Consider the following 26,593-nt stretch of genomic DNA (forward strand, 5'->3'; position numbering starts at 1 on the left):
ATATGCTGTCTTCCACTTACACACATATGAAACATTTGTTTGTTAAAATAAAAACAGAAGCACGGTTATTTTTTAATTGCAGTCACGTTTATTTGCAGCTTCTATACACACTTTCTATGTAATCAAACTTTTTTCTGACACAGTTTAGAGGGGTTCACAAAAGAAATTATCACCATTTTTACTAAAAAATAAATACAAGACTTAAAGTGTTGCACAGCTCTAAAATATACAAAGGCTTAGATTTAATGTAAACTCTGAAAACATTTTACAAAAGAAACCATCTTTGCAACAATTTAAAAAGTCCATATTTACAGATATTACAAAAATACAAATGGTTGCAAGTCCATTAAACACTGCCTTTTCCACCAGCAAGTACTGTCCTTGTACCAAACCACTGACACTTTAAACTTCATCTATGTTCCTTAAACACTTCACACTTATTATGTAAGCTGCATATCTATGATTTCACCCGTCAGTGGCCAGGGGGCCAGAGACAATATGGGCATTGTCTATAATGGCCAATTCTGGGGATAAATGTGGAACTATCACCTTGGAACCCAACAGAATGTTCTTCTTTACTACTTTGAGTGTTTTTAAAAAAATGTATTTGGCAAAATACTAAGTGTGGAACAGTCAGATGATACCTTTCTATGATTTGCAAGGTGACCGTCCACACTTAAAGCCTTCGACCAGAACCGTTCTTCAGAAATATGCCCTATGAATTCCTAATACATTGTAAATCATTTTGCCTCACAAATTAAGAGATTATTTCTCCAGCCACTGCTGCAGCAATCCACACAGCAAATTTGGCAAGTTAAAAGTACTTTTCTATACTGTAATCCTTCTTGTAATCTACTTGCTTCAATATAAAGTAAAAAAAAAAGTGTTAGAATGAAAACAAAGTTGCATAATTAAAGAAAAAAACTGTAACATCAGTGCAAACAGAACATCAATTTGGAAGGATGGTAAATAAGGTCATTGAAGGCAGTCACAGAGAATCAGTCAACAAAACATCCAACGTAAATCACTTGTAAGGATTGATGCTGCGCCATTTTATAGATATGTTTTACATATAGCCTGCTTTAAGGGACAAATCAGTACTTAAACCCATTGATTAAAAATGTCAAGTTGCCTCCAGTTTAAATTTGTAACCTTAAAACATTTTGATTGCAGAACCTTGGTAATGCATAAAAACACATGAAAAAAAACTTTTCAAAATCACATCATTTATGAATTGAAAACTCTCCGGAATACATATCGCCTGTGCATGTATTAAAAGCTATCACGAGTCTGGTATGTTTCCCTAGTTATGTGTTTTTTGTAACGCAATAATTTTGAAAGAATGAGAAGGTATGCATGGTGGAGCTAACGCCAATCCAAGAATGGATATATCTGTATAGATGGTTAAGGCCTAGCTACTGTATATTAATTAGGCAGCGACAAACCTCAAAACAAAAGTGTTTTTCAACTTAGGTTAAAATAATGCCTTCTGTAACTCAGTTGTTTCTGTGCTAGCCTATTGGGCTGTGTCTACAGTCCCTTTTGTTGAATGTGTTTGGACAGGACTGGATTATGGGAAATTAGCGATCTGTTTTGGGCCAGACTCTTTCTGGGCCATCTGGCCGGGCATCCCCGTGAATGATGGTTGCCAGCTCTCCACTGCAAAGGAACTGGTTAAAATGAGGGATAAGCTAAAAGGATAGCGTCTGTAGACGTTAGTGATGCCTCTGTCATGTAATATAATAATATTAAGAATTTAAATGAGCTGAAAAACAAGAGACTTTATCACACAAATTACCACATACTGCAACACGCTCTACTTTATAAACAAAACTATGTTAATAACCTCTCTTTCTATGGAAATCTGATGATTTCCAGTGGCTTCCAGTGATCAATTGTTTAGTAATATCCTAGTCTCTAGAGTTAATTTGTTGCAGATAAAGAAACCTAGGAAAAGCTAATCACATGGTGTTACATATTTTTACATGATAGAAATGTTGGCATAATAGAGATCCATTATGTGTTGTAAGCTGGAGGCTTGTGACTGAATGTTCTATTGCATACCCTTTCCAATGACTCTATAAGTCACAGATAGGTAAGTTTCCATAGTTATGGTACTTTTAGGGAGGTTCTCTTTAGCATGCATACATTTAGTTAAACTCAAATTATCAACTACAAATATTTCTTTTCTAGGTGTACTTTTGAGAAATCAAAATTCTTAATATATTTAACAAGTCAAATATACAAATGCCATTCCTGCCTTATTCTATGTAAAATACAAGGTATTGGATCTTGTATTGAATTAAACAGGTGTTCGTAAACAGCTGGAGAGACCAAGTTTGTGTATAGACTGCCAGATAACCAGATCTGATTTTCTATTTTTTTTTTCTTTTTTTTCTAATCATTTCTTATTTTTGACACATTTCACAAATATGTTGGCAATGAGAGATATAATATGCATTATTAAAGAAGTGGTTCAATTTTATTAACTTTGTGAAGCATGATGGTAGAATTAAGTTATGATTACAGTAAAACTCTTAAATTATAAAATGTTTTATTTCAAAAGAATCAGTCTATAATCTTTATTTTATTCTAAAACCATCATTGTTTACCACTAAGACGGCTTTACAAGCCAGAACGATAACATTAATAATCCTATTACACTAGTACTGGCAACATCTTCTTTTAATTATAATAAGACTTTTGGCCACATGCTTTTCATCAGTAGCTTTTAATGACTGCATGTAAATGTTTCATGTTCCAAGTTGGATCTGAAAACATTTGATTTAAAGTACTTAGTAGATGTACCTTTAGAGCGACAGTAAAACTGTCCATCTCCCAGCACCATACAAATAAAAACATTATGATTTAACACTTAACTAATTGGTCTAATTGGGTATCAATTTGGCTTTACTGTAGGATACTAATGCACTGCATCGTCATGCTGATTGCCTGGCAGTGTGAAAATTACAAGAAGTGTACAAAAGTGTAGACAACCAATATACCAAAATAAAATTATATAGGAAAGAATAATAAAGAAGTATCTTGCAAACAATACTTCCCCCTTTTTTGTGTTGTCTTATTACCGGTGTGAAAATTACAGTAAGAAACAAAATTCCCCATACTGTGCACTCAACTCTTAGTAATCTCTTGTGTTACCCCTCCACACACGCTATGCCTTCAGACATACATACCAAACCTCTAGTGTAGACAAGACACAAACCTCTTTAACTCACTTCACTCCCTTATTTTGAAAATGATAAAAGTCAAGTGCCCCAGCTGTGTGGCACATACAGTGAACTAAACAGGTAATTGCCTTTAATTTTTTCTTTTCATTTTTACATAGGACAGCTATATTTATTTATATATAAGGGCAAATTTTAAGCCTCGTGTAGCATATGGAAAAAACACAGAGGAAACCAAAAAAGTGATGCCGCTGATTAGTTTTCAATGAACATAATCTTTTTTTTTTTTGTTAAGTATGGCCCGATGTATCTCATTTAGAAGTGCAGCGATAGTTTTGCAGGATGGATGCCTCACAGCGCAGGGTATTTATATAAAATACATACTGACATCTGACGTGTCCTTTTTCTGACCTTTCGAGTGCTGGGTAAGAATGTGAGATTATTTATACATTTTCCCTGTAATAATATCTGCCGCAAAGTGTCAGTTGTTAAAAATGCTTATATAGGTGTATAATTCCCAGTGGAAGGATATATATATATATATAGATATAGATATATATATCTGCCTCTCTATTATTTGCCCATATGCACGCTTTACAGATTGTAAAGTGTAAAGCTGTGAATGTATCAGTACTGATAAATGCTGACGTTCTTCTGCACTGGTTAGCATTGTCCCAGCCTCATCTCCCTGCACGTCACGTATGATGAATCACGATTCCTGTTCAGTCTGAACCAAACCATGCCCGACACCCTCCCGACAACTTACTGCGCTCATTCAAAGCACTTCCATAAACATATGCAATGTAAACATTACTCCCATTTTAATTCATAAAAAAGAGTTTATCCACTGACATCAATTTGACTTTATCAAAAGTGCAAATCACTTTTTTTCATGCGAAAATTCAAGTACTTTAGCTTCCGCAACTCTGCTTTTGTCTGTCCGATGCACTTTCTGTTTCCTTCTATTCAAGTTTAAAGTTAAACAGTAATAATAATTTTAAAAAACCAAGCAATTAATGCTAATTAATGTTAGAAAGTTGCTCGATACTGGCTCCCTCTGGCGAACAAGGGGTTAAATAATCATTTTGAAAGGGAGCTGCGGTGCAGTTCTTTTTAGCAAACAATCTCATGAACTAGCCCATCTTTGTTTAGCTGGACACTCTGATTGTGTTTTATTTATTACTGTACTAACTTGGCACCTTGTTTCAAGAACAGTAAAATGTCTATTTTAGATAGATTAAAAAAAAACACATTGAAAATGATATCTACATTTAGGTATGACCAGACAGGACAGGCCTTTAAAACATTTAAACCAACCTTCTATATATATATATATATATATCCACCCTAATACATTTACGTTTGATGCAAAGTGTTGTGCTTTGTCTTACTGCCGTAAATTGTTTCTTTTAGGGTTAGTATATACTAGCAGTATAAAACCTCTACAGCATTCGTGCAAATAAATCACGTTTAGAAAGAGTCGTTCCGAATGTCAACTCGTGCAGGTTGTATGTCACATGACCAACAGTTACATTATATATATATATATATATATATATATATATATATATATATATACCCATTCTAGCATTATAGACTAAATACGCTATTTTTGGAATTCCACTCTGTATCATTTTCCCAATCAGGTTCATTATTCTGCATGAATCAGTGCTGTGAGTATTGTCAGCAGGTCTACTTTATTATACGTATAGTTCTTTTTAAACAGAATTGTGCTCTTTCGCATTCTGTCACAGTTTCTTTGTTGTAATGGCACTTCTATCAGGCTGCTTTTCAATTAAGAAACCTTTAAACAGTGATATTTTACAAAATATTGTACAATGAGACCCTTGGAATATGCGCAGCACCCCGAAATGTGCTGGATAAGATGCAATAACAGCGCATATGTACCTGTTCAGTGTAAACGTACTCTGTGTTTTCCATTTTAAAACTGTGACCTTTAAAGCATTCTACCTGCCATGTATCCAACTCTTACAGTATGTATTAAATGGGATCATGTCTTCCAGCATCCTAAAAGAGCAGTATGTTGTAGTCTTTTGACTTTACATATATTAAGTAGTCAATACGTTCAGATATTAACATACTCGTCACATAGTCAACTGTGATCTCATGATAATATCTGTTCTGGTTGGCACAACTTGTGTTTTTTTTTTTTTTTTATTTGGCATTTGCTCTGCCCTGCTGTCTAACAGAAACTTAATTGCCAAAAAAAATAATATGAAAACTACAGTACTTTTAAATTGCTTTTCCGTAAGAAAACCCTAAAAACAGTATGCCATTGAGCTCTAAAAATGTACAAAAAGAAATTTGAGGCTCTCTCATTTTTGTCAATAATGGACATGTATTCCTGTGACTCAGAGTAAAACGATGGTATTCACAGAATACAGCAACTTTATCACATGCTTTCGTCTTAACCCTTTCAGTGCTGCAACACCATATTTAGCAGTAACACTCTCAAAAATGTCCAATGCCTTATTTTCATATTTTCATTTATCGGATGCATATCCACTTTTAGTTTGATATTCTTATTTACAACATTATCAAAAATATTATATTTACAGGGTTTCTTAATTTCTTTGAAATGTTACTCTTTATTTATTTACTAATATACAAAAATATCTATTCTCGAGATTTCCATTTTAGTTTGCTTTTTTTTGTTGTTTTTTTATCTTCTCGGTTTCCCAGGGAAGCACTTTAGCAAGTTACAGATTATGATTTTTACAGTATTAACATTGTTTCTATTGCAATGTTATTTTTATGTATGCATCCCCATAGTCCCTCATAGTGGATTTGAATAATCTCTATAATTGATATTATAATAAGGTAAACAAAAAATTATCTAAAATAAACCACATAAGTGCAATCCATCAAAATTGCACAAATATTTGTTTTTCAGTTCATCAATGTACCAATGTTCTACCAATATAATCCTTAGTGTAGCTTCGCCCATTTGGATAGTTTTTTCAGATCCCGACATTTCAATCACTGTATATATATATATATATATATATATATATATACACATATATATATATATACACACATACATTGCTAATGATGACTTTTTTTCTTAAAGTTCATTGGGAAGTAGGATCTTCAATACAAATACAAATTCAATACAAACCAACTTCTCATCTCCTTTGTCCAAATCCTAGGAGATGGCTATGGAGAAAATTGTTTGGAGGGAATCCTTTTATTTGCCCAAGATTTTATCCTTTTTTTAGTGAGCTGTTATGAGGATAATTTTAAAGAGAGCTGAAAATATTTGTGGGTGTCATACTGTTTCTGTGATACTGATGAGTTTCCTACATCGAGCTCTGCGAGGACCTGTCATCATGAGGGCTGCCATCTGAGTTTTCTGTCTCACCTTCTGAGATCGCTTGCATCGGTGCATTGTAGAGTCTACACCTGACACTGTAACGGCTGCTGCTTGCAGCTGGGGGCACTCGGGACCTCCCGACTCTGGAGGCTGCAGACATAGGGCCAGATTTAGCAGAAAAACCTTCAGACATGACCCGAGGAGTGCAAGGGGATATAGGGGAAAATACATCACCACCAGGTGATAACTGTAAAGACTCTTCGGAGCTAGTAGAAGAGTCAGGTGAAAAATCACCAAGTGATTTGGGTGTTACCGGACTCTTCAGTATTTCAGCAGCCGACATGCGGTAGCTGGAATCAGACCTGCTGCCTTTTTTCAAAAGTAGCAATTTAAATTCCTCATTTGATGTATTGGATTTTTTGGCATTCCTGTAGATCAGACCTGGAGATCTCTGGGAACCTGCTGGGGTGGCAGTGCTGCTGGCAGATAAAGCTCTTGATTTGTTTTTAACAGAAGACTCTCCAGAATCCTTTCTTCCAAGTACTTTTCTCTTGGATCTGTATTAAAATGAGTACACAATAGGTCACAATGTAACCACAACAAGGTAAAGGATTAGTCACCATGCAGTTAGCTTGAAATGTTAGTATGTCTCACAGTAGAGAATCTTAGACCAAGAAAACAAATTGCTTGCTTTTTTAACCAAAAACAAGCACAAATTCCAATTAAAAATACATTCAAGTAAGAGCTAAAGAGACAAATACCTAGTATAACGTTTGTCTTACAAATAATAATATGCTCTAATTTTCCTGAATTATCAAAAGTACAATTTCTGTTAAGGTGTCTGTAGGAATTTATCTTTCTCTGAGTCTCTCTATTTCACTCTTTCTATGGACAAAAGTATTGGGACACCTGACCATTACACCATTTGCAAAGTCAGACACTGATGTTGGACGAGAAGGCCTGGCTTGCATTCTCCATTCCAGTTCATCCCAAAGGTGTTCGATGGGGTGGAGGTCAGGGCTCTGTGTGGGCCAGTCAAGTTCTTCCACTCCAAACTCATCCAACCATGTCTTTATGGACTTTGCTTTTTGCACTGGGGCTCAGTCATTCTGGAATAGAAAAGTCTTTTCTGCAAACCTTTCCCACAAAGTTGGAAGCATAGCATTGTCCAAGATGTCTTGGTTTGCTGAAGCATTAAGAATTCCATTCACTGGAAGTAAAGGGCCCAACCCCTGAAAAAACAGCCTCATGCCATTATCCCTCCTATATTAAACTTTACAGTTGGCACAATCCAGTCAGGCAGGTAAGGTTCTACAGGCATCATCCAAACCCAGACTTGCCCATCAGGCTGCCCAATAGAGAAGTGTGGTTTGTCACTTCAAAGAACATGTTTCTGCTGCTTCAGAGTCCAGTGGCGGCATGCTTTACACCACTCGATCCAATGCTACTTGGTATTCTACTTGGTGATGAGAGGCTTGCATGCAGCTGCTTGGCCATGGAATCATTCAGCTGCTTGGCAATTCCATGAAGCGCCCGCTGCACAGTTTTTGTGCATTTGATGACCCCGCTCTGTGACTTTATGTGGACTTCCACTTCGTGGCTGAGTTTCTGCTGTTCCTAAACGCTTCCACTTTCCGATAATACCACTTACAGTTGACCATGGAATATCAAACAAGCATGAAATTTAACCAATTGACTTATTGCAAAGGTGGCATTAATTAAATAACTGAGCGATTCCAACGACCCATTTTTTTCACAAATGTTTATAATTGCAGACTGTATGGCTAGGTGCTTGATGTTATACACCTGTGGCAACGGATCTGATTGAAACACCTGAATTCAATAATTAAGAGGTGTGTCCCAATACTTTTGTCCATATAGTGTATGTATTAATGACATAGGGTTGTGCTGCTTGTAATGTTTGTTAAGTGATGCAAATAACCGACAAGGCATTTGCAGCTTACAATTTTGCTATACTTCTACAAAACAGTAACAGAACAAGGGTTTATCCCATTGACTAACTTGATTGTTTTGTGTCAAACCAGTTAACTTACCTGTGAATAACGGCAAAAAGATCCTCAGTAGTGCGAGGTTTGTTCGGTGACACGAAGACTTCATCTGTGTCAGCCTGGGAATCCTCACTTAATGGTGAAGTTATCGAGTCTTCACTCTGTGATGATTCTATGAGAAACAAGTCAGCCTTTAATGAGACATAATAGTAAGTATGAAACAAAGCTGAATGAGTGTGTATAATACCTGATCACAATAAAGTGTCATTAGGATTAATAAGCCAATTACTTTACGTTTATTGTTTGGGTATTTTTAGTCTTTATTGATATATTGTAAAACACACTGGGACACCATTTGTATTGTAGATTAATTTAGTACAGGAAATACCTTTGTAAACTAGCCACACAAAGGACTCTTTGAAACTCTGCTTTGAAATGTGCCACTTTCACAGCAACTTTAAGAATAAGCTTGAAGTCTGGCAGTAGAGTATAAGAGTCAGTTTCTTTTCTTGTTTTGAAACTTTTTTAATATATACATTTCAAGTAGAATGGGTACACTCCATTGAAATACTATCTATTTGTGTATTGTCCCCACACAGAACCTTCAATGGTAGTTATTGTATCAAAGCAGATATATAGAATTACCTTTCCAGGAGATGTCATCCATGATCTCTGATGCATCATCTGTCTTCATATCCTCCGAGGCACTTTTGGTTGGAATACCTGATGCAGTTTCAGATTCCTGCTCTGGACATTCGTCACTGAGTGAATATACAGTGGAGATCTCTATTTGAAAGCTGGGAAAATTTCCAGGCACTTTGTCATTGTTGCTTATATCAGACTGATTGTTGAGCTCAGTAAGCATCTTGCCACTTTTATCTGGCGTTTTAAATTCAGCTGTGCTTCTCCCAGGTTCAGATATTTTTAAAGGCTCAGTTTGTACTTGCTCTTGTTCCATCTTAGCTTGGTCATTTTCTTGGGTGCAAAAGCTTTGCTCAACAACAAGCTCACTATTACTCATTGAGTACTCTTGAAAAGATTTTCTAATGGTTTCTGGATTTGCTGTAAAAATAGTTTCTTCTATTACATCTTCATCTAGTGGATTTTGGTGTTTTTCCGGTTCGGTTAAACTATTCAGCGGTGTTATTTTCTCCTGTTTGTAAATCCCATGTCCAGTGAAAAGACCAGTGTGTTCAAAAAACATATTCTCTGGGCCTGTATCAACTGGTGAGGCATCAATAAATGGTAGCATGGCTTCTTCTGTAGAAAACTGACGCAATATTGGTTTTGTAGTTGACAACACGTTCATTTTATCAGGAACATAAGAGTCCACAATAATTGTGGGATCCTGTATGCACAAAAGTTTGTTGTCTCTTTCTTTATTACAGGTTTCTCTATGGTACTTGTTGACAGATCTAAGATGAACAGATTTCAAGACTGAGGGTGTTACAGTAAGGGCTTGGGAGGGATTTGAGTTAAGCTGGTCCTCTGCCACATTCTGATTAGTATGACTGAGAACATGCACTTGGGGCCTGTAAGGTAATGGTTTATGTAACACATGAAGGGCACTTAGGTCAAGATGGGTAGGAGGTATAGTTGGCAGTTCTAGTTCTTTGCTTAACAAAATATTACCGCATTTTGAAGGAGGATATTGTAAAGAAGATTTTCTTTCTGGAACCTTTGGCTTTCTTTTGCTGCCTCCAGGTGACAAAGGCCCACAAAAGAAAGGGGTTGGGAAGGATGATGTAGGTGTTTCTGACTGGCTGGAATAACCACTTGATGGTGATGCCAAACCAGCTAGCTTTTCTGGGGAAGCTAACTTGTATTCATTCTCCACAGAAGGAAGAGAGGGGGTTGTGGCTCGTGATTCAGATTGAGAATTCTGTGACTCTGAGCTCTCTGGTGACTTAATGCATTCTATGACTGTAGTACCCGTAGCAGTGCTTGAGTTTGATAAGGACCTGTAAGGATCACTTGTTTTCAAGTCATTAAGAAGCCAGAGATCTGCATAGTGAGTCTGATCACCACCTTCTTCTTTAGATGATGCAACATCTGGGGTGATAAATGGGGTGCTCTTTAATTCATTGTCATCTTGACTGACCCATGTTACTTCATGTTCATTAGGTGGAGCAAAGTTTTCCACTTTTGAAGGTGTATTTGAAATCTCAAGTGGCAACATCATTTCCCTTGAGGTGTGAAGCACTGACTGCCCACTTGTTATCTTTGGTTCTTTCTTTTCAAGAACATCTGTGTGGTTGTCAGATTTCCTCAAAGATGAACAGCGATTTGGTGGTGGCGGCTTTGCCTTTGGTTTCTTAAATGAGATGTTCTCTGATGCATGTCTTCTGTGATCCACATAACGTTGCCAAACACAGTCTGTATTCATGGAAGAAACACCAGTGTCATGGTCACTCTCCGGCCTTGTGGGTGCATAGTTACAACTGTAACTCCTGTTAAGACCGCAGTCAAAATGCATGGAGGTATAATATCCTTCTGTGTCCACCGAAAAATGAGAGGCTGTATCTGCCTTTTCTGATGCTGGCTTTTCAAGAAAGCTGTCATATGTGCCCATACTGGTAAAACTTGGGCAACCCAAGCCATCTGTCTTCAAATGCTGTGGGCTAAAATCATGACGACATGATGCATCATGACGATGGTGAAGGTAATTCCATTCGCTATCACTGGTGTTGCTATTGTTTGGATCATCAAGCAAATCAGCTACCGTAGATGTAAAGGAGCTGGCTCTGTGACCTCTAATACTGTCCAAGTGGTCATCGCTGTATGGTTCCATGATAAAAACATTAGAATCTTCACTGGCATGGGGAGCAGTGTTTAAAGATAACTCAGAATCACAGTGCGAAGACCCAGTGAGTGGTGGAGATGCAGCTGGAGGAATTGTTTCAGATGTCTGTGAAGGACATGTTGAACTACTTCCACTCCAGTTCCCGCTAGATGACTGATGATCATCTTTCTGGTCCATGTGAGTGCTTAGCAATACTCCTGCTGCAGAAATTGAATGAACAGGGCTCCCAAATGTATCAGAATTTGAAGATATATCACAGCTACCTGAATCCGCCATTCTTGAAAGCCTTGACCTGCCCCTTTCGTTTAGGTTTAATGGTGGGCTATGGTGGTGCTGGGAGTATGCTAAACCTAAAGTATGATGTTCTGGAGATGTTTGGCTAGTCAAACTATCATCATCTTTCTTTAGTGATCTATCAGAACTGGCTATATAGCAATCATCTTTATAGCTTGAAGACTGGGCACCACGGCTATGATCACTGGTTGCTCTAGCACCTTCTCTGGGAAGACTTCGCGAGCGAATGCGGTTTGATAACGTTTTGGTGAACATCTGATCACCAGCCTCTGTAAGTGCTGCAATGTTTCCAGCTGAATGAGAAAGCGATGCTGCAATACTTTGACCCCTCTGAGCACGAATCCTTCTTCTGGAGGGAGCGGCTATAAGAATTTCTTCTGTTTGGCACTCTGTATCTCTGGTTCCAGATCTTCTGTTTACAGAATTGGCAAGGTCAGAGTTGGTATGAACAATGACATTGCGGTCTCTTGCTACTGGAGATTCATCTGAATCTAGGGCAAACAAAACAAATATTGTTATAATTGTATAATTATTATTATATATGTATTGGCGTACAGTGTTTGTGATCTGTATTTAATGTACAAAGAATGTTTTATTGATGATATCTTTATACAAGTTTTATGATTATTCCTCTTGAACAACTTTTTTTTTTAACTTTAGCTACATACATTACAGGGTGGAAAATAACCATTTGCTAGAGGTTTTATTGATAATATCTTTAAACAATGTATTTGCTAGGGGTCTATAGCCTTAATGATTAACAATGTGGCAAATTCCACCATATAATCTGAAAGTATGATGTATGTGTAATTATACCTAATTGAGACAATTACAGAGAATATAAAACTCACAGGAAGAGATTTAGATGCCATGTTTATACAACTTGCTGTGTCATCATACCAAAGATAGTTGCCCCCTTGCCCTTGCACACCACCACTGCTTTTTATAGTAAACCTATTTTGTGAAACCTCTCGTTTAGTCATACATACTCATTGAACATGTCTAGTTATGTGTTAGAGATCTTTGGTTATTGAATGCCTTTTTATTCCCCACCTATTTCCTGCTGAACTCTTCTTGGAATCCCAGATATGGTTTTTCTTCTCCTCAGTTTCCGTCTCCGCTGTAGAACAGATTGTGAATGCACCAGGGAGCAGCGTATGCTAGCCTCTCTGTCAAACCCAACACCTGAAAAACAAATAAAATAGTATAATTTAGTCCTCATATTTGTGGCAAGTTAGGATTTCACATAAACAATGTGCATTCCGCTCTCTGAATGAAAAAAGTGTAAAATAGAAGGACCACCCCTGCACAAGTAAAACTATAAATTATTCTTATTAATATCATTAATAGTTCAACATCTTATGCTAAGTTAACATGATTGACAAACAATTGAAATACAAGTATTGTAATTAAGTATTTCGTGATATGTAATATGTGTCATACGAGGTTATAGCTGCTCCTTCCAGCAGCAGGCAACCTTGGCACTCCTACTGTCTGTACAAGGCACTATGAGATCATCAAACTCAACAGGAAGTGAATATCATTGGCAGTAATCATAAGCTCCTCTGTATCCATATAGAGAATTAGACAGATATTTGTAGAATATGTATTTTGAATATTAGAGATAGTAGTAGTGATAAATAATTTATTGTACAGCTTTGCTTAATTCTACTCATGTACTTGTACACCTTGGTACAGCACTGCAGAATAAGGTTCACCAAATAGCAAGACTGAATATGCATTGTAAATATCAAGGATTTGCAACTACACACAGAATTATAAACAAGGCAAAATATTGACTACCATTGTCTAATTCATATTTTCGAATGTAATGTTTAATTTTTAGTGTGACACGAGGATCAGGCACTGATTGGATGAGATTCGTATTGCTATAGGACCGGAAAAGGCTTCTTATATTTGCTGTTTTATGTGGTTAAGCCTTTGAAGGGGGGGGGGGGTGACTCCCATCATTCTTCAATAAAGATTTTGCCTATGTAGTTATTCAACTGAGATCTGTCATGGTGAAATCATTAGGTCAGGAAAACTGTGTTGTTATAGAACAGAAGTAAAGCACATTCTTTTAACTATATTATAAAATGGCTAAAGAAAAGGTTGATTAATACTACTCATTAACCTTTGTCAGTTAATAATACTCATAGTTACTCTCATTACTCAAACTGACATAAAAATACATAGGATGGTCTATGGACAGATTTTTTTTAAAAAAGTATGTTGGACTACATTGTGCATAAGCTCTTTCTCAGAGAAAAAGGAAACTGAATATTATAATTAAGTACATTTCAGGAAGAAAGTGATATTGGTGATCCATGGTTCTCCTACCTTAATGATGTCCATTGGAGATTTTAATGTATTCCAAAGCAAACAAGCCAGGCTACACAATACTAAACCAGGAACTCTGTGTTTATTCTGTTTTGAATCTCCATGTGATGATCAGATGACCTTCTACACTAACTTCCTATTATGTTTCATTTAAAAGACTGCTTTTGTTTTGGTAAAAAAAAAAAATCTATGCATGTAAACAACACATGCCTATCTCAAACAATTCACACCAGCGGAAAACACATTGAAGCTGCAAAAAATATTGTAGCACTATTGAGATGTACTGTATAAAATTTAAAAAAGGGTTGTTTGAACTAAGTAATTTAGAATATTATCATATCTGAGATCTTCCTCCTTCTAAAGGAAGTGGCTTTGTGATGGGTGAGGATACCGACGAAAGGGGTGTAGTAATCCCTGCAAAGGGTGAGGCTAGCGCCAAATATCATAAAATTGATTGGGAATAGGATTGGGCCAGGAGTAGGTATGGCCAAACACTGCCCCGCCGCACCAGAGAATGAGGCAAGTGACCCAGGGAAACATTGCTTCACCTAGAGACTCTGGGTCAAACCCAAATAGTTCATAGATATGAGTATTATGGACAAGGTATAATAGTCATGTACCGTTTTTAAATGATTACGTACAACCGCAGAACCCTTTTTTTGATTCCGTATTAATAGAGCAATCAGTAATCAGTGTTAAGTGTCTACAGTGGCCATGCAGACAAAACACATCTGAATTCTTCTAGAAGGTTGTGTCTGATTTTTTGAAGTCTAGAAACATAAATAGAAAAAGGAGTACCACTGCATTAAAACCCTCAAATGTAACGTCAATGTACCAATGTGCAAGTGAAGCCGCACAGTGCAGAGCCAGTGGGATTGTACCTGTGACATTAATTGGGATAATGCAGGAAGTGATCACTTGGGACTCCTGTTTCATTTTCTCCTCAGGAGTAGGGAGGGGTAATGCCTTGCTCCAGTTGGTTTGCTTATCCAGTGTAGATGGGACATTGGGTATTGGGTTTTTGGGCCTCTGCCCTAAAAGTACATCATCTTCCTCTGGCGGGGGATGTGCCTGTAAAATGAACGCACTTAGCATCAGCTCTATTTTGCAACAAAAATCCTGTTAATTGTATGTTCACAAAATGCAAAATCATTCAAACCAAACTAACGTAATTACGTAAAGTATATATATAATCAGTTTATGGTGAAACCGATTACATTTTTATTATTGGCATTACTAGTATAAAGAAGCAAACATAAAAAGTAAGAACATCTAAATGTCATACACCTAAACAAGGGCAAAAATGAAGAGCTTAAAAATAGGAACAGAAGAGAGAATGAATATTAGTGTTATTTATCATTACACCGTTAGTAAACAAGGACAGAATATTAACAGGTAGAAGAGAAATACAGCACAGAAAACCAAAGCTCGTGGTGAGAAATTGTCTTCTTCTACTTGTGAGAGTACAAGCTACTTGAGTTTACACAAGACAGAAACCTGTGGTATGTCCCAATCGTTTAGGGCAATAAAAGGACTAAATTCAAACATCGCTGGATGTCGAACAAGCTTGCGCATAATATACGTTTGCTGAGATGACAGCTCCTTTACCTACAGCTACACTTGGTGCTTGCTTGTCTACAGAGTGCTCTGACAGCAGCTCTGCAAGCAGACACTCCATAATCTTTTCTCATTCAGCGCAGAGATTTTGTGGCACCCTGCCCTTGTCACAAATGCGAAACACATTTGGGTATAAAAGCATTGCATTGTGGCACTTACCTTACCACGTGAAATGGCATTTTTAATGTAACTTTGCAGAAAAGTCTACATCTTTCTCGCTTTCTCTGTCCATCTGCAGCTTTTGTGTTCATTCCCAGCAAACATGAATAGCTCATGCAAACTTCAAGCACAAAGGACTTATGTTTCCAAGGTAACTTGAAGGAAAAAGGTTTCCTATAGGGGAACGGACTGAATGCTGCTGCTGATTCCTACCCTGATTAACAAAAGACTACCAGACCTCTGATGCATGGAAACCCAACTAATGCCTGCCTGAGCTGCCAATATCACGAGGATAAAATACCTATGTAATCATGACACATCAACACCAGCTTAAAGAGCTTAAGGGTACCAGTTAAAGTAGCTCATCTGCTGAATAAAAATTCTGATTAACAGATATTACCACTTGAATATCCATACATTTTTAAGTTAAAGGGACACAGTACTGCATATACAGGTAAAACTTTACGAATTCTTCATTTTCTTGTCATATTTTCATTCTCCTTGGCTTCTATATCCCTCATTTATATCATATGCCAATATTTATTCATTGAATGATTCCAATATTGTTTCTAGGTTACCTTTTTTCTTCCTTGTACACTCAAAGCAATGCCATTCACTCACTGGGCTTGGCTTATCCCCATTTTAATTTGTGTTTTTTTTTCTAGAACTTCAAGACTTCCCGTCTCTATCACCATCTCAGTAGGCACTTGTACTCAATTTGTCATTTAGCAAGTTAAGAAAGTTAAGACGTAAAGACAGATAGTGGGAAAGGGCAGTATTAAAGAAAGGGATAGCACTATAACAGAGGAACACAATGTGTTTGATCTTCCAATACCTTTCTACTCCATGGGGTCAAATGGCAACATTCAGTGGGGGAGGGCGGACGGGTTCTGTTAAACTAAGAATATAAAATGTGGGAAAATAAATTAAAACATGCAAATGGTAAAAATAAATATGTAAGTATGGCACATGCTTTTACAATGTATATGATACTGCCAAAAGAAAACAAAAATGCTTTTAACTTAATACCTTAATATGCTCTGTTAAAGGGGTTCTCAACTCAATTCAAATATGAATGTGGCAGGGTCAGCATTAATTGTAATGATAGGACATACAGAACTTAAAGGGGTAAATAATCAAACAGATGCTGAAGAAATTAAGATTTCCCATGGTATGCAAATTAGGTAGCCTTATTAGATTATTTCAATAAGGAACACCATTACTTTGTTTAGCTTATACAAATGGAAAAAACTAATAGAGTCACTTTAAATCTTATTTATGATCTTATATTGTCACATTCTCTTTGTCTATCAATCTATCCATCAACAAATTTCCTCTCGTGCGGATGTGGCTTTATCCTTGCTCCTGTAACTTGCTTACTAACTAACACTTGTGAGTCAATATAGCTCACACACATCTCTGTCTATACATTGAAGGCATATAGCATAATTAGACAAACACACCATGCACAAGAGAATCTAAATTATATATAGCCTACTCAGGCATGTATCAAAGCTATATGGATTTATATTCATATTAATAAATAACCCAGATACACCAGTCACTGCGAAATCAGACACTTGTAGTCACTGAGTATTAGCAATAAACACCTCTGTTAAAGAGTAATAATCAAATGGAACCCAATCGAATCTGTGTATAGCACCTGTAAAAGTATAGAAACGACATGGTTTAGTGACGTTCTCCTGAAATGGCCCGGATAATGCATAGTTAAAATCAGTGAGATTTTTACTGATTTAACTATGCGTTATGCAAGAGAAGGTCCACATTTTAAGGATGTACATGCGAGATTCCTGTTTTTTTCAGTGCGTTATACCAGTGTGAGTGATTAATTCCAAGAGATTAAAAAAACAATCTTACTGGTACAGGGTGGCGTTCCTTAATTTCTCGTCTCTTCAGAGTATGAGCTGCTGGAAATGTGGGGAATGGGGGAGCTGTAAACACAGAGCCCACAAACCTCCTTTCCCTGTTATCCGCTCGAGCCCTCTGATCTGTGAATTAGGGAGCAAAGTGGAAATAAATCCGCTGTACGAATTTCACAAGGAGCACATTCAGATTATTTTAAAAAAGTAATGGAAACACAATAACAAATCTCATCACAGTCATAACAATTTATTCTGAGTGTGTATAATTTTATATTTACAAAATGATTGGCATCCATTTCAATCTTTAGATTCCATTTTTGCCCACTAGATGGCAGTAAATTAAAGTGACTTTTCAGGGGGTAGAAATTGTTAAATGTGTACTTTTGTACTTTTGTATGTAAGTTTGTACCATAGCTGTTTCAATATTCAGAAGCATTGTCACTTCTTACAGGGACACAAAAAGCTGTCTTTTGTAACCTTTGCTGGTAAAGACATCAATCAGCCTACACATTAAGTTGTAAAGATACAGATTACAACTCTATTATTACGACATAATCTATTGGCTCTACCTTTCTTTTCTTCCTTAATACATTCATTTATTCATCAATTATGACAAAAGTAAAAACAAAACCATAGCTATGACTTTACTGTTCTCTTCAGATTGGATAAATGAATCAGGAAAAAGATAGCTAACTGGTGTGATGTCGCACTAAGAAGTGATGCACTTGTGATTGACACAGTCATGTTGTCTATTTAGAATATAGCATATAATACATTGCCGTATATAAGCAATTTCATTCACTCAACAAATCAGTCATTCAGCTGTTCATTTCAAATACCAACGATACCTCGCTGCTCTGAGAAATGGTTCAACCTCCTGTATGCGCTGCAGAAATCAATGCCCATTGAGTTATAACAATCCCGCTGTATTTGGGATCCAGTTGGACAACCCTGTTCTAAGCTGTTTTCTTTTTACTGCAATAACTACATACACATTTAGATGCCCATTTCTTTATAATTTACAGCAGCAGAAAATCGAAAAGCTTATAAAATGCATTTTACTTGAGGTATAATTGCCCCTACAAGGCTGGGATTAACTTAGTCATGCCTTGCAAGGTAACTGGCACGGTGACCACTCACATGAAGTAATCACAAAATCAATATACTGTTGTTTCTTTGTTACAGAGCGCAAAGGTGTTCAACTGACATACATCACCATACAAATAGCTGTGTCCAAACAACATTTTTGTCCATTATATATATTTTTTTACTTATGCTCCACTTTATATTGGCCTGTTTTACACCATTTTAGCACATATTCTCCAAATGATGCCTCCGTATACTCTATCTTCTTAATTTGTCATGGGATGTTTGATGTGATCTACATAATTCCTACTTTATCCTCTACAAATCCTAGCTTCAGACACATGATTAGAACAAAAATATTTTTTTTTTTATAAAACAACCACAACCATGATAATGTTGGTACTGCGTATAAAAGTATTTAATGCCATAAATAGTTATTTAGAATGGTTTTGAGTCATTTAGTAAATCTAGTCCAAAGATCTATATGAAATAAACAACTCACCCCTCCGCACGGAGCGCAGATTTTGCTTGGCATGGCGGTGCAGCTCTTCCACGCATGCAGGTCGGGTGGATGGCAGGAAGATATTCCTCTGCTGGTGTAAGGTAGACTTGTAATACACACTCAGCTTGCTCTCTGCATCCAGGTTCGATACAGCTGTCAAGAACACAGAATTAAGACATTTTTAGCTTTAGCCAAAAAAAAAAAAAAAAAAAAAAAAGGCTATATGAAGTGTAGGGGACAGCTCACGCATGGGGCGGCAATGACAGTTTCACACAGGTTTCCAACGTAAAAGCGTGTTTATTTAGACGTTGTAGTCACAGAGCACCTTGTAAACAAAACAAACTATAAGCCTGTCCGGCTCTAACTAAACAGCAGGATACCTCTCTAGCAGCCTAAGGTCTGACGCAAAGCAAAGCAACCAGTTTTGTATGGGTTAAAGCTTCATACCTGGTGGGCTGCAGCGCTGGCTGTAGCTGCTCCTTCATTCAGGTTCTCCCCCTCTCTGCAAACCTAACAGCCCTCTCTTTTAAGGCTTCCTCCCCAGTAACGAGCTTAGGAAGCCTCACCTGAGAGCACCTAGGGTTGCTACCATGCCTGGCTGAGGTAACCAGGTGAGATATATATCCCATCAACCACTCTCCCATACACTTTACCACATATCCCCCCCGTCGACTCCAGACCAGAGGTCTGGACAGCGTCAGCAACCATACAGTACACCCTGGACAACGCATCCGCATTCCCATGCAACTTCCCTGGTCTATGCTCCACTGTAAATCTAAAATTTTGCAAGGAGAGAAACCATCTGGTCACTCTTGCATTTCTCTCCTTATTCTGTTTCATCCATGCCAAAGGAGCATGGTCAGTCACCAACACGAATTCCCGGCCCAGCAGGTAATATCTCAGGGACTCCAACGCCCACTTGATGGCGAGACACTCCCTTTCCACTATGGCATAATTTGCCTCTGCTGGGGTCAGTTTCCTACTCAGGTACAGCACTGGGTGTTCTTCCCCATTAACCACTTGCGACAAAACTGCTCCCAAACCTGTAGCAGACGCGTCTGTCTGAACCAGAAATGGTTTCCTAAAATCTGGGGAAACGAGCACTGGCTGGTCACATAGGGCAGACTTCAGACTCTGAAAAGCCTTCTCTGCCTCGGGGTTCCACTTTACCATCACTGACTTATCACCCTTCGTTAAGTCTGTCAATGGTGTTGCCATTGAGGCAAAGTTGGGCACGAACCGACGGTAGTACCCGGTTATGCCAAGGAAAGCCCTCACTTGTTTCTTTGTTACTGGCCTAGGCCAGTTCTGTATCGCCTCAATCTTATTGATCTGGGGTTTAACCAGCCCCCTACCAATGATATAACCCAGGTATCTTGCTTCCTCCAGACCCACTGCACATTTTTCAGGGTTTATGGTTAGGCCTGCATCACTAATGGAGTCTAACACGCCCTGTACCTTACAGAGGTGACTTTTCCAGTCAGACGAAAAAATTACCACATCGTCCAGGTAAGCAGCGGCATAATCACGATGCGGTCTCAAAATCAGATCCATCAGCCTCTGGAAGGTAGCAGGGGCCCCATGTAACCCAAATGGCATTACAACATACTGGAACAGGCCCTCTGGAGTGGAAAAGGCAGTCTTCTCTTTAGCCTCCTCAGTCAACGGTATCTGCCAATAGCCCTTTGTAAGGTCAAGTGTTGTGATGTACCTTGCCTTCCCAAGCCTCTCAACCAGTTCATCCACTCGGGGCATGGGGTACGCATCAAACTTTGAGACCTCATTTAATCTCCTGAAGTCATTACAGAACCTCCACGTCCCATTGGGCTTTGGGATTAGCACAATGGGGCTTGACCATTCACTAGTGGATTCCTCAATCACACCTAATTCAAGCATGCGCCTGACCTCAGAGGATACCGCCTCCCTACGTGCTTCTGGTATCCTGTATGGCTTCAGGTTCACTTTACTGTGAGGCTCAGTTTTAATATGGTGTTTTATGAGGTGGGTACGCCCAGGTAGGTCCGAAAACTTGCGTCTGTTTTCCTGCAGGAACTCCCTCACCTCCTGCTTCTGGGGCACTGACAGTGCCTCTCCTATTGTTACTGGGGGAACGGGTTGCCCCACTTCTTTGACCCCTGCCTGGGTTGCCCCCAAAGACTCCCGATCTTTCCAAGGCTTGATCAGGTTTACGTGGTAAACCTGGAAGGGTTTTCTCCTGCCTGGTTGATGGACCTTGTAGTTCACCTCACTCATCTTCTCTACAACCTCATAGGGACCCTGCCACTTGGCTAAAAACTTACTTTCAACGGTGGGCACTAAAACCAGGACCCTGTCCCCAGGATTAAAGGCCCTCAACCTGGCAGATCTGTTATAAATTCTGCTCTGGGCCTCCTGTGCTCTTTGCAGATGCGTTTTAACTATAGGCATCACTGTCGCTATTCGGTCCTGCATCTGAGCCACATGTTCAATAACACTTTTATATGGGGTGGCCTCGGTCTCCCAAGTTTCTTTGGCAATATCTAACAAACCCCTTGGATGTCGGCCATAGACTAACTCAAAGGGGGAAAACCCTGTAGACGCTTGGGGCACCTCCCGGATAGAGAACATGAGGTAGGGTAATAGACAGTCCCAATCCCGGCCATCCCTTTCTACCACCTTTTTTAGCATATGCTTGAGGGTTTTGTTAAACCTCTCAACTAACCCGTCTGTTTGAGGGTGGTACACTGAGGTACGGAGGTGAGTGATTTTAAACAACTTACACAGGTCTTTCATGACCCGTGACATAAAGGGCGTACCCTGGTCAGTAAGAATTTCTTTAGGGATCCCCGTGCGAGAGAACATGTAAAACAACTCCCTAGCAATATTTTTGGAGGCCATGTTTCTTAAGGGTACCGCCTCTGGGTACCGGGTAGCATAATCCAATACAACCAAAATGTATTGGTGTCCCCTAGCAGATTTGACAATGGGCCCTACCAAATCCATGGCAACTCTCTCAAATGGTACTTCGATGATGGGAAGTGGCACCAAGGGGCTACGGAAGTGTGGTGTTGGGGCACTTTTCTGGCATGTGGGGCATGACTCACAATACCTTTTTACTTCTTCATACACCCCAGGCCAATAAAACCTTTGGAGGACCCTCTCTTGCGTTTTATTAGTCCCCAAGTGCCCCCCAAACACATGGTTATGAGCTATGTCCAGCACCAGGTGTCGGTATGGTTTCGGCACCAGAAGCTGTTCCACAATTTCCGTGTTAACTTTGGTGACCCGGTACACTAGATCCCCATTCATGGCAAAATGTGGAAATTTCTGGTCAGCTTCGGGTTCCTGTGGTACCCCATTTACTACGGTGACATTTGCCCGTGCAGTTCCCAGAGTGGGGTCTCTCACTTGCTCGGTCCCGAAGTTACCCCGAGACATTTCTAAATCTAAGACCTGTTGGCCGGGTAGGGAAGTTTCTTCTTCTTCCTCCCCAGCTAACACCTGCAAGGGGAAAGAATCTTCACTATACATTTCAGGTGGGCCTACATCCTTTTCATCATGCCCCTTACTGGTATCATTGTTTCCAATGGCCGTCTCACATGACCCATTATTTACAGGGAAGGGTACAGACTCTGCCGGAGTTTGTTCCCCCGCTGCAGAAACGTTCCCCCTTTTCCACAACTCCCAGAACAATGGGAAATCGCGGCCTAATATAACCGGATGCATAAGTCTTTTTACAACTCCGACTTCGTAGGTCACAGTTCCAGATGGGGTCACCAACTTAATGGGGGCCACAGGGTAAGCGACAATATCCCCGTGGATGCATAGCACTCTTATGTGCTTGTTCGGCACGTAGTCCATAGCCACAAGGCCGGCCCGAACCAAAGTCACCAGGCTACCCGAGTCCAAAAGTGCCTTCACGGAGCAGTCATTTATTGTCACCATACAAAAATGTGGCTCAGTCTCTGACTCTGGAATGGCTGCACAAACAGGTTCTGCAAATAGGGACTGACGCCGACTAGCGTCACACACCATGGGCTCTGAGTTAAGAGGGCAATAGGCGGCTATGTGTCCCCACTCATGGCACCTCCAGCACTGGGGGGTCCCTGGCCTCCTTAGTAGGGAGCCCTTTCTAGGATTGTGGGGTCCCAGGGGTTCAGGATCAGTCTTTTGCCCTTGCCCAACCTCTAGAGCCCTGCTCTCTCTCACATTTTTCCATACACCTCCAGCTGAAACTCTCTTACCCAAAGATGTCGCGGGTCTGACAGTCTTGGAAGGTGTTGGTGCCGCAGGGACCTCACGGAGGAAGTCCTCGGTTGCTATGAACCTTTCCACCATGTTGACCAGCTGCTCAGCAGTTCTGGGGTCTCCATGCCCAACCCACCGTTGTAGCTCCGCCGGGAGGGCGCGGAGGTAGTGGTCCACTACCACCTTTTCCACAATCTGGGCTGGTGTAGTGGATTCTGGTTCCAGCCACTTGCGTACAAGATGAATCAGATCATACATCTGGGACCTGGCAGGCTTGTCCATGGTGTATTTCCAACAGTGGACTCTCTTGGCCCGAACAGCGGGCGTAACACCCAGGCGAGCAAGGATCTCCATTTTTAGTTTTGTAAAGTCCCGGACATCCTGCTCCCCGAGGTCATAGTAGGCCTTTTGCGGTTCACCAGTCAGGAAGGGTGCAATCACTTCTGCCCACTCTGCAACTGGCAGTCTCTCTCTCTCCGCCACTCTCTCAAATACGGTGAGGTAGGCCTCAACGTCGTCGTCGGGTGTCATTTTTTGTAAGCCCCGCTGAACGGCCCTCCTCACGTTGACAGTCTCAAGGGGGCTTGCCTCCACTTGGGGCTGAGCCACAACAGTCTCTCTGAGCGCAGCAATCTGCTCCATTAACAGGCGATTCGTTTCCTGTTGTTGGGCCATAGTCTGCTGTTGTGCATGTTGCTGGGCGTGAAAAGCCTCTGCATGAAACTTCCGTTGCTGTTCCAAGGCCTGCTCATGTCTCAGGTTAGCCTGTATCAGCTGCTTTATCACTTCCTCCATTGTGCCGGATGGGCCTTACAGTGCTGCAGCCTTCACTCAGGACATATGCTTCCGGCCCTTTAAATGTCCACAAAATTCAGATGCTGTGTTTTGTCCTGCCGTTGCTCCTAGCACAACTGTGCCCGCATTCTCCACCAATTGTAGGGGACAGCTCACGCATGGGGCGGCAATGACAGTTTCACACAGGTTTCCAACGTAAAAGCGTGTTTATTTAGACGTTGTAGTCACAGAGCACCTTGTAAACAAAACAAACTATAAGCCTGTCCGGCTCTAACTAAACAGCAGGATACCTCTCTAGCAGCCTAAGGTCTGACGCAAAGCAAAGCAACCAGTTTTGTATGGGTTAAAGCTTCATACCTGGTGGGCTGCAGCGCTGGCTGTAGCTGCTCCTTCATTCAGGTTCTCCCCCTCTCTGCAAACCTAACAGCCCTCTCTTTTAAGGCTTCCTCCCCAGTAACGAGCTTAGGAAGCCTCACCTGAGAGCACCTAGGGTTGCTACCATGCCTGGCTGAGGTAACCAGGTGAGATATATATCCCATCAACCACTCTCCCATACACTTTACCACAGAAGCAATAGCACATTATCTGCTGTATCATGATCATTATGTTTAATACACATATAGCAAGAATAGAGAGACACACAGAGGTGCATACGGGTGTCACCTGTTCCAGCTTTCTTGAATTAACTTTGCAAATTACATCTAATTACTGGCAACTTTATCAAGAAACATCAATAGCAGTCAGCTTGGGTTTCTAGCAGACAATGTAATAGTATCTTGTACATATAGAGTGGAAGGTCACTGTTGCTCAGACCATGATGCCATACTCAAGGAAGAGTTGTGTATTTTCTTCTTGAGTCGGTTTATAAGGCTTTTCTCATTTCAATTCAATCCATTGCTGAACCAAGCAAGGGAGAATGTCCCAAAAGAACATGGACATTTGTTCCCAAGGCCTATATTCTGTGTGCCCTCTACCTAGTGACATCAGGAGCCCCAAGTTTTATATAATATATAAAATGTTATATTTTTTTTACTTGACCCTAAGGGGTTTATTTTTTTAGATTTACTTCTTAGTTTATATTTTGTAGCATGACAATCATATAACGTATACATTACTTATTCACCATATGGTTTGCAACCGATGTACAGTTAGATTGCACACCCACACAATATTTCATGCATGTTCACTTACAATGATAATCTGCCCCCTGGGCAAGCCACCTCTAGAGCCTCCCTAAAACCCAGTCTGTCTACTGTATAGTGTTGTGTGCAGGGGGTGAAGTGCTGCTGGCTAGTATTGTGTGCAGATAATTAAAAAAAGAGAGAAAAGAAAGAAAAAAGGGAAAAGAGGTAGAAGAAAGACTGACATTTTAATGATAAAATGTAATTAATTTAATGATAAAATTTTAAATAAAAAAATTGTGAATTGGAATGATTCACATACTACACAGCACATGTACAAAATATAAATGTTTATTTAGGAATAAATGCTCTAGTATGGTGCAAGCCGAAGAATATCTTTACAACCAGTATGTTTATGCTATGGATCATCTTGTCAGGGATCACTTTCTTAATCAGCATCTCTCAGCACCTAGGTAGAAAGCTATTCTCAAAACCAACAAAATAGGTTGGAAAACATCAATTAGTTCATCCTTTTTCTTTCAACTGTTAAATGGTAAGTCGCACCAAAAAAAGTAGCCCTTTCTTCCCATTGCAGGTTTTGGGCATGTGTATTCATGTGTATATATTCCCTGTCTGGACTATCCTTTCATCAACATAGCATTCCACTCTCCCTTCCTTCACTTGTAAATGATCAGGCTTTCCTTCGTCACAACAATGTCAGACATTACACTAATGGAGTCTGGCCTGGCCTTATACCATGCTTCATTAGTCCCCAAGGGGAGGGATTACTAAATCGTAATGCCTTATTTCCCAATTATATATCCGTGTCACTACACAGAGAACCTGATTAATATACGGCACCTGTCAGGCACCTCAAGGGAAGAAGAAATGGTTCAATGGCAATCCTCTGACTTTTGTCAGGACTTTTGTCACATCTTGTCAGGTTCCCATGAGGTAGAGTGCCTATTTGGCACCCAAATAATCATTTGCAAAAACAAACAATAAAGCCCTTCATTTTATTATTATTCTTTATTTCACTTGGCAAATATAAAATGGCTGCGTAATATGTGTGAGAAACTCCAATTATTGTAATGCCAGATATCTGTATTCAGTCTTACAATTTAACACTGGAGGGTATTAGACAAAAGCATTTACAAGAAAAACTAGATATAAAATAATATTGTCTATATATAAAACCATGTCTTTACACCATGCTTTATTTTCCACAATACTGG

The 26,593-nt window shown here is 39.4% G+C and overlaps 1 protein-coding gene across 2 annotated transcripts in view; it reads right to left on the reverse strand.

Moving 5' to 3' along the window:
• Positions 1 to 6,388: 6,388 nt before the first annotated feature.
• NHS (NHS actin remodeling regulator) overlaps positions 6,389 to 26,593 on the reverse strand; it is a 102,953-nt gene continuing 82,748 nt past the window's right edge. The window contains exons 2-8 of one of the 2 annotated variants that reach the window (XM_053454834.1): positions 19,216 to 19,368; positions 17,623 to 17,753; positions 14,850 to 15,039; positions 12,682 to 12,813; positions 9,177 to 12,119; positions 8,577 to 8,703; positions 6,389 to 7,079 (exon numbers count right to left, since the gene is read on the reverse strand). In XM_053454834.1, the coding sequence (XP_053310809.1) occupies positions 6,509 to 7,079; positions 8,577 to 8,703; positions 9,177 to 12,119; positions 12,682 to 12,813; positions 14,850 to 15,039; positions 17,623 to 17,753; positions 19,216 to 19,368 (4,247 nt within the window). In that variant the 3' untranslated portion in view covers positions 6,389 to 6,508. Of the gene's footprint in view, positions 7,080 to 8,576; positions 8,704 to 9,176; positions 12,120 to 12,681; positions 12,814 to 14,849; positions 15,040 to 15,744; positions 16,020 to 17,622; positions 17,754 to 19,215; positions 19,369 to 26,593 lie in introns of those variants that run through there. The other variant, XM_053454835.1, reaches the window with a different exon arrangement.

Source organism: Spea bombifrons, chromosome 2, assembly GCF_027358695.1.
Source record: "Spea bombifrons isolate aSpeBom1 chromosome 2, aSpeBom1.2.pri, whole genome shotgun sequence".
Lineage (NCBI taxonomy): Eukaryota > Metazoa > Chordata > Amphibia > Anura > Pelobatidae > Spea > Spea bombifrons.